This window comes from Penaeus japonicus, unplaced genomic scaffold (genome assembly GCF_977035675.1).
Source record: "Penaeus japonicus unplaced genomic scaffold, GWHDUDI00000001_assembly GWHDUDI00000022, whole genome shotgun sequence".
In the NCBI taxonomy this organism is placed as follows: domain Eukaryota; kingdom Metazoa; phylum Arthropoda; class Malacostraca; order Decapoda; family Penaeidae; genus Penaeus; species Penaeus japonicus.
Window position 1 is genome coordinate 28,333,024 of NW_028234424.1, and position 10,000 is coordinate 28,343,023.

The window sequence follows — 10,000 nt, forward strand, 5'->3', positions numbered from 1 at the left end:
GCTGCCAGTGTGCATCAAATTTTAAAAATCGCAATAGAATATAACAAGTTTTAAGCCAAAACCTCAACATAATCATCATGTACTATTTGCATGGGTTGGGAGGAGGGTGAGAAGAGTGACCTGGTGAGAGACACCAGTGACTCAGAGGACAACAGGAAATAGCTGAAGTAGTTAACTTTTATTGTAAACTAATCATAATAAATTTTATATTTTTACATAATGTTCCATAAAGAAGTAATAAAATAAAATTATTTCTAGCAGGGCACATCGGTACCTCCCCTAATATAAGAAAATCACACTCCTATGTTACAATAATGATAGTCAAGTAAGCCATCATATCATATACGACCTTTATTCAGAAAGATCTCGTACAATATCCAAAAAAAAAAAAATTAATGCTAACACAACTATGACACAGTATGCGCGTCCTTGGATATGTCATGAGTGCTGCGAGGATGCATTATACGTGTCCTCATGTTCAAGAGATTAACAGCTAGATCTGGACTAAATGTTACCATGAGAGTCTTGCTAAGAGAGGTACCACATATAACAAATGCACAAGAACTTGGGGCCAACCCCATCTACCTTATTTATTTTTACTAATTCAAGTTACAACGAATGATGCTATAAAGTTATTGTCTGGAAAGACTTGCTAAATGCTCATTGGTAATCATCATAATTGTGTTTTGTCATGAATGGGATCATTTACATATTTTGGGGGAAGGGGATCAGTGATTTCTGACTCTCACCCTCTTATTTTCACCTGTTAACCCATTTGCGCCGGATGATGTGCTGACACGTTTTTTGTTTTTTGCATCAGACATCGGTGATGAGATATCTGGGCAAGACCAGTGCTTGAGATGAGCGAGCGGGCAGCCCAGGCTAGCAGCTTGTGCACCCGAGAATCTCGAAGCCTTAGGCTTATGCATTAGAAAACCCTGGCATTACGACCATTCAGAGCCAGAATCACCCTGGCATGAATGGGCTAAGAGATCTCACAACTTGATATTTATAAAATATCTTATGTTTGTTGTTTACAATAAAAGAGTAATCATGGGAATGGTCTCCTTTCACTCAGAAAGATGGTGGAGGGGAAGAACTATTCCACTTTGCACATTTCTGAAGTTACAACTCTAGAAAAGGAGCAAGCCTATAACTGTCAACATCAAGACAACCAGATTGTTGATCACTCCATAAAAGCAGCTCTGAGAACAGGCAGATACTTGAATACAACAGGGATTGCATGACTGCAGAGAAATATTTCATGGGTACATCAAACTCCAATGCATATGACAATACCCTTATATATATGACTTTGGATATCCCTGATATTACAGGGGACACATTTCAGAGGAGCATTCAGTGGAACACCAAAAGCTTTTTCCTTAACCCTTTCTGGACGGGTGGTACACTACTGTACCGCTCATTCAAAAGCCCAGTGGCCGGGCGGCACAATATTGTGCCAGCCATTTAATTGATTTAGGCCTAAGCGCTCGAAAGCCCCGGCATTGTGACATTCAAGGCTGGAATACCCCCGTCGTGAGTGGGTTAACCCACTCGCGCCAGATGACGTGCTGACACATTTCATGGTTTTTGCATCAGATGCCGGTGACGAGATGTCTGGGCAAGGCTAGTGCTTGGGGTGAGCAAGTGGGTAGCCCAGGCTTGCAGCTTGTGTGCCTGAGAATCTCGAGGCGTTCGGCTTATGCGTTCGAAAACACCTTCATTATGACCATGCAAAGCCAGAATCGCCCTGGCGTGAATGGGTTAAGAATGCCAATCTCCATACATTTGTAGGTTTGAGGACTGTATTGGGAGACTGTTTTTTAGGGTATCTTCCCTTTGTTGTTCCCTCTTGGTAAGGCAATCATCCACTGTTCCAAGACTAAGAATCCCATTCACTAGGGAGATGGTGTTGTGTCTCATGCCATTGAGATCATCCTTGGTGAGGATACCCTAAAGTTGTACATTGTGTACAACAGGCTGGGCTGTGGAATCTTAAATATTAGTAAGGTTAATGCTCATCATCCCATCCTCTCTCCAGGGTTGAGATTGGAGACAGCTTGGCACAATATAGCCAAAGTGTTTGAAGCTTGGTAGGAGATCTCTCTTCTTAACCCATTGCATACAGGTGTCATGACATAAATGATGCAGGAGCTTTGGCCTGATGGCAGGCATTATGACATGCATGACGTTCAGGGATTTTGGATCACTGTTATATTATTGTGCTATGAGTAATGAGTGAGTGATGATAATTGCAGTCATAATTACTATAATTGCCGTAATATTAAGCAAAGAGGGTTTCACCTAACATCCAAAACCTAGATGACACCACTTTTTCCTAGCACCAGCAGGAGAGAGAGCCCTGAATGGCACCCATCCATGGTCTCTAGCAAGCACTATCTTTATAGAGTGATGGCACACACAAGTTGTTGACCTCTTGCTCTAAAGTATTGCCGATGAAGAATGTACAGGCAGAATGAGAAGAGGAAGGTAACTCAAACCATGCACAGTGTCTATAATGTGCCCCTGTGCCAATAGGGATGCCTTTTACTGTGGCACTCACAGTCATAAATACAGGTTTCCTTCCTCTTCCCTACCTTTTCATGTTATCTTCGTTGTAGATGGTTACATGTTTCGTGTTCGTTCATGACAACACACAAATACAGAAAATGGAATTGCTTTTTATCCTTCCATAAAACAGCAATACTTTTATCACATTGAGTATAATGAGCTGATATAGACCCTATACTACAATTTTTGTCAACTGCAGCACTGATAGAGCCTGTCATATGGCACATATAAGTCTCTCAGTACAATAAAACACAAAAAAATAAACACAAAAATGGCTCTCCTTTTACAATGAGTGACTGAAAGAGTGGGAAAAGTCACAGTATGTTGTGTGAAGCTGCACCACGTCTGCTATGGGTTAATGATCATGATCCAAGGTGCTGATTTGGATCTCTTTTTTACCACAGCTCTGATGGAAAGGACCAGATGGTCAATCAATCAGACCACCATGAGTGAATATTTTGGGATCACTGTTACCCTTTCGGGTGCAGGATCAACCCCTTAGGCACAGCACATTCCCATATAGAATGTTTATAAGGCAAACTGGCAGGCTTTCCAGGCTGCCTTGCTGAATGGCTCAGGGACAATCAACCCCTCTACACACAATGCTTTAATTTCCCTGTAGGAGAATCTCTCATCCAGCCCTAGGAAGTGATGAGATTTCTTGTCCCATTTCCCTCCCTCCCATATCTGTCAAGGTAAGAAGGCAGAGAGAATGGTGCTGAATCAGCTTCAATGGAAACTGGGAAGGGGGTTGAACACAGCCTGGTCTTACTCCTGAGCTTTGTTGGCAATGTTACCTCTGTGGTTGTCTTCCTTGACTTTATGTTCATGCAATCGGTCCCATTGTGGACTATGCCTCCGTTGCTTTGATATCTGTAACACTAACTCTCAGGCAAAGGCTTAAAGTCGTCTAATGAGGCTGCAAGGATCATTTTGGATCCCCTCCCAGGTGGACAAAAACACTCAACTTCATTTAAGGGGGACCTCGATAGCTCCCTGGACTTGGATAACAGGCAATTACAGCCTCAGGACTTATATGGCAGAATCACTCCGGTGATTCAGTGGATTCTAGTGGAGCCTGGTAGGGTCAAATAATATGGTCATAAAACTAAGGAGAGCATTATTAAAATGCAGAGTGGAGGCTGCAAGGCATACTGGGGTCCTGCAGCTCCACAGAAAAGAAGCCAGATCCTCCCCTCTGCCATGTGGTATGGTGATGCCACAGGATATGACCATCTGACACTCTTTGCATTAATATCAAGAGGTGCCAAGGTATCAATCATGCAAGCATTGTGGTGTGCCAGAATCCACATTGAAACATTTACTTGAGTGTGAACACACATGCTAGTACTAGTGCTGGGTTGGTGAGACATTTGTACCTGACCTTAAACCTGTGGGAACTGGAGAGCCTGGAGGCTTTCTGACCTCCACAATAAGTTTCAGTTATGATGATCAGATAAGTCAGCTTTAAAGAGCTGAAGGAAAAAACAGGACTTTATAGTCCAAATGAAACAGTTTTCAAACCTCATGGAAGTGAATACATGATCAGTTACTTTGGCCATTTCATGTCCGCCTTAAAATTATAATCGGAAAAGTTTCAGGGATAGAACTTCATTGCCTGTTATTTTGGAATTACATTCATGGAAATTCATGAATTATATTGTGTACATATTGACAAAGTATGTATAATTGAATGTATATATCTAATGCTTGCACCTTGATAGTGCATTACGCTCCACAGCATGCACACTTATACTTTTTTCCACCTTGCACATTTTGTAACACTACACTTACTTTACACTTACTCATTATGATAATGATCATTAGTTGCACTCACTCATCTGCCTCTTCATTTTTTTTCAACTTATGAATTGGTTTTGTTCTTTGTACAGGTTTTCTTTTCATTTTATTCCAATGTTTATCATCCTTTTACCTCAATAATGTATGCTTTATCGGTTTTACAATGTTTATCTCTTGCTGTCAATCACCCATGTCACTATATATCTCTATATATAAATAATAAAAAAAAAAAAAAAAAAAAAAAAAAAAAAAAAAAAAAATATATATATATATATATATATATATATATATATATATATATATATATATATATATACATATATATATATACATATATTTGTATATATATACATATATATATATATATATATTATATATATATATATATATATATATATATATATATATATATATATATATTATATATATATATATATTATATATATATATATATATATATATATATTATATATATATATATATATATATATATATATATATATATATATATATATATTATATATATATATATATATATATATATATATTATATATATATATATATATATATATATATATATATATATATATATATATATATATATATATATATATATATATTATATATATATATATATATATATATATATATATATATATATATATATATATATATATATATATATATATATATATATATATAATATTTATATATAAATATATATATATAAACACACACACACACACACACACACACATATATACACATACATGTACACATAAACATCCTTTCCCCATCCTCCCTTAACCCACACATTTGGTTATTTATGCAGTAGTCAGCTGTGTAATAGGGCATATTTTGCTGCCTGTCACACTGTTTCATCATTCCTGTTTTTATTTCTGTAGATAATGGTGTCTCAAAAAAATATATATGAATAAAATATCACAATAGAGTCAAGGAAAAATTTGTCATAAAAAGATCTGTAGAGTGAATTCACAATATGACCAACAGTACACTTTTCTTTAATTTGGTATTTTTTTTTATTTTGTGTGTGTGTTTTACATGCAAACTCGCATTAGAAAGTAAACTTGCACACTGGAGCCTATATATTCCACATCACTCACAATGCATGGTAAAAAATGATTATGGAATTTTGAGAAATGCACATCTCTGTGCATCGAAAAGGATTGACATGTGCTGATCAGTTGTAGTTCTGCTGCCACTAAACTAAAAGCTGGAGTTTGTAGTGTTTACAAACTCAACAGAAATCTGTTGACCATTATACAAGGCCATATATTTTTACAAAAGTATACTGTAGTTGACTGTTACTCATTATTGTAATGGACAAATAATTATTCTTACATGCAGCCTCCATTTTTCTGAAATATATCCATCCAAAAAGTGATGGGTGTTCTTAATTAGGTTAGTTAATCCATATTTAAAATAGTTAATACAGGTTTAAAATGAAACTCTGCAAGTAATTAGGAAATTTTATTATGTACAATATAATGGATGTCATTAGAATATGGCATTATTCATATTTTTTGGAACTCAAACTTTGTTCAGGTGGCCAAGGAAGATAGTATCAGCCTGGAAGTATAATACTGACCTAATACTATGCTGGACCACCGTCACTTTTTTCATGGACACACAAAAAAGTACAGAAAAATAGATAAAAATGGAAAAGCTTCAACTTCAAAACTAGATACAATAAATATTTCAAATACAGCATTGAAAACAAACTATTGATATTTATGTAAAAGAGAAGAGTTGTGGATTCTGGTTCACCAAGATGAAGAATAGAAACGAGAATGGGAGAAAAACAAAGAGAAAAAATATTAAACAATCCTTGCCCAAATCTGGACAAATTATCATCAGGGGCAAGACTTTAAAATTATAATCACATAACTGAATCAAACAAAATAAAATCAAAATACAATATTTCAGAATAAAAAGACTGGCATGATCAATTCATCCCACAGAATCAATGTGGGTGATACTCCACCACCTTGGGTAAGTAACTTGGGTTTTGTTTGGGGAATAAAGCTTCAATCACTTTGTAAATAAAATAAAAAAAGCCTAATACAACAAGCTGTGAAAACAATTTTTTTCTTTTTTTTTTCTTTTTTGCTCTACACCTGGCCAAACTTTACACAAAAACCCTCGCAAGAGGTATTTTTCTGCCAGCTGGTCACAAGGCACACTACAGAACAGCACCAGACTGGGCTTAGACTATTTTAACCAACTGCTAAAGAAGAATTGTCACTAATGAAAGACTGCTTAGCTGTTCCTAAATCTTTACTCCTTTTGTATCATTAAGCTCTTATTGCTTTTCTATTTCTGAATTAAGCAAGTGCCTACTTGGTTGACAATCTGTAACCCGGTAAAAAATAAAAAAGGTCTGATACATAAATCAACAGGAATGTCTCCCAGTGCTTTCTCCAGGCTTGATTTTTTTTGTGCTGACTTTGGCACTTAATATTAAAAGACCTCACATGTGACTAGAAATGCAATAATAATTTTGTTATCTTACATACAGTTGGTAGTTCCTGTATTGCTGAGAAGAGAAAAATATATAAATCTTCTACATGGGAAACATTTTAAATATATTTGATATATTTTACAATACAGTGTAAAAAATAATTAACAGTATTACTAATCAACAAAAGACTTTATCCATGACCAATTATGTGAATATGAAATACATAAATATATATAACATATATACCCACATATATATCTATATATATTTAAAAACTTGGACATGACCTAACTGTATACAAACTACAAATAATTGGTAATTATAATCAATCACACATTAATTATTTCCAGATATGGAACCAAAAACCTCTGTTCATAACTAAAGCTCTTTTGGTTGTGCAGATAACAGGAGTCACCTACTTATATTTCCTATGAACAAAGTTTCTCATGGACATCACTTCAATCAATTCAATTCCTTGTTCTGAAGTCTTGGAAAATGCAATTCTACTTTGGAAATATGGTAACTATATTTTCTCTATTGGACCCATTACTAGGTGTATAATTAATAATAGTTTACATTTAATAATTTGCAAAATAATCATACTACTACTAAATATTTGCTTAGTTATTTGTTGGTAGCATATGACATCAAAAGGTAAAGTTATTACAAGGGATATAAAAAGTGGAAAATAAAAATACTTCATAAAATAATATTATTCCTAGCTGGTAATATATTTAGATGCAATTGTATAGAATACCCAAAGAGGAGTTCCTCTATTCCATGATCATTATCAAAAAAATATGCTGTATCTTGATCTTCGTCTGCATGAACACCTAGTAATCACCACAAATGATGTTTAGGCAAGCAATTTTAACAAGTCACAGCAAGTCAGACACAGGCATCCAAACAGTCGTCTCTTCTAGGTGTATTTGCAGGAGCCAGAGACAAGCACCAACTTCTTGATACAAGTAGTAGACAACTCAGTAGGAGCCAAGACAGTATAATATCACTTCTAAATAATGTGGTGAAGGAATTTAAATAATATGGTGAAAGAACTCAAGAGTTATGTCAAAGCAGACAAACTCAAGCACCAGAAGAACTCAATAGCCAAAGTTTGATGTTCATTTAATGTTAGAGAATAATCTTTGAGGTGTAACACAACCAGTAACATGAAAGACCACTATCTGCATTCGTAGCATCTTGATGGAAGATCAACATTTACATTCCAGATTGTCAGTGTGGACCTACAGTACCATTCTACAGATTGGTGGAATCTGGAACAACATCTTCTTCCTCACTAGGTGTAGAGGCTGCAGACTCTGATGCAGGTGGCCAGCTGAATTTGCTGCTCTTCACTCCTGCAACTGTGAAATGATGGATTTATTACAAGACTAGAACATTCACTGAAAATCTTTACAAAGTTAATACATTTCCCTAGTAAACTACAGATTTGAACAGTTGATATACTATAGTACAATATGGAAAAAAAGATAAAAAAAATAGATTTAAAAAAAAAAAACGTATTCACTCAATACACATATTAAAAATGTATAAAGTAATTTTATATCCTATATCAAGTATATAAAGGTATTCAAACATATATTCACAAACATGGACCTTTAAAACTAAAGGGAAGTTTATGAGACATGCTCTTACATTATACCAATTAATGAACTTGGCAACAATGTAAACATCTACTTTCATCTTCTACTTGATCACGGTCCTACTAATGAACATCTCTTAGCATTACTAAGGTCTTAATAACTTGTGGAATTTTGGAATCTTTGTTAATATAGTGAAGCAGTTATGAAATTTAATCAATGAGAAACCTTTTCATATTAAATAATGATAATCATGATAATGGTGATTACTTATTAGAAATTTCTATTATCATTGTGAATTATACATGATAAAAGAAAACTGAAAGTAAATACCATTCACTTAATTCACTATTACACTTTTCACATAAATATTAACTGTAGAGAATTCTTTAAAATAATGATTAAATTAAACTATGTTACAATATTCTTAAGGTAGACAAAACAAATGAAACTTTTGCTGAGGTTACCCGAGACTTACAAGGTACTAAAGAAACTATAAAAAAAATGTATGTATAAATCAACAAAAAGAGAGGATATAATAATAAAACTATGTCAACAAAAAATACTAATATCAGCACTGATATCTTACAGGATGTTGTGTTCAGTGCTAATCATCTTTACTATGAGAGCATGTAACATCTAACATCCTCCATTCCAGGTACACAGGCAAGTAGACTACAAATGAACTTTTGTGAGCCTAATCTTTATTTAATCTGTGAACTGAAAGTGTATGTAACAGGTGTAACACTGTACAGCACATAACAGGAATCATATAAAAAAAAAAAATCACATGTAAAATTATAGAATGAAAAAATACTGCACTGATGCACCTGATTTCAGTTTGTGACAATCATTGACAAATTTTATAAAATGTAGATCATTCAGATTAAAATTTTATCTTGAGATGCAAATTCAGACACCTCAGAACCAATCATAATTAAATGAAAGCTATATCAAACTAAAGTATACAAAATTAATTGCACAACAAAAACAGAAGGATATTTGTACACAATCATAGGGTAATAAGTAAATCAAGCCAAAAAAAGTGTATAGGTATATAAATAAAATTGCTAATCATATGGAAAATACTGATATAAAAATACATTACTATGTGCAAAACAATGATATCAAAAACAAAAAGTTAATCAATCTAAAATAGCCCTGTATAAGCAAAAGGAAAATGAACATCCACTAAGCAGCCTTTAGGATTTCCTTTCTCCACACCTGATGAACTCTGAGGGACAAAGGTGTCCTGGTGATCAGAAGATAGTGCAGGTGGCCGAGGCAGGATCTGTGGCCGTTTATCTGGCTTTGGAGGCTTCACTGGCTTCTGAACTCCATACCCACTACCTGCACCTCTTACTGTGCTCCAAGGTGGAATAAGTTTATATAATAAGATATAAACAATTGCTTCTTCATACTCAGATATTTCCTCTATAATTCAAGGGTAAATGACATACATTATACTCATTATGATGGTTATAATCAAATACTAAAATATTTTCTTTGTTAGGCATTCCTAAAAACATTTGAAACTTTAAT

At 34.4% G+C, this 10,000-nt stretch overlaps 1 protein-coding gene across 2 annotated transcripts in view; it reads right to left on the reverse strand.

Annotated features, from left to right (window-relative positions):
* Window positions 1-5,853: 5,853 nt before the first annotated feature.
* Window positions 5,854-10,000, reverse strand: part of LOC122258104 (uncharacterized) — a 43,726-nt gene continuing 39,579 nt past the window's right edge. Inside the window, exons 10-11 of one of the 2 annotated variants that reach the window (XM_086549739.1) lie at window positions 9,683-9,820; window positions 5,854-8,221 (exon numbers count right to left, since the gene is read on the reverse strand). In XM_086549739.1, the coding sequence (XP_086405865.1) occupies window positions 8,115-8,221; window positions 9,683-9,820 (245 nt within the window). In that variant the 3' untranslated portion in view covers window positions 5,854-8,114. The remainder of the gene's footprint in view (window positions 8,222-9,682; window positions 9,821-10,000) is intronic. The other variant, XM_086549740.1, reaches the window with a different exon arrangement.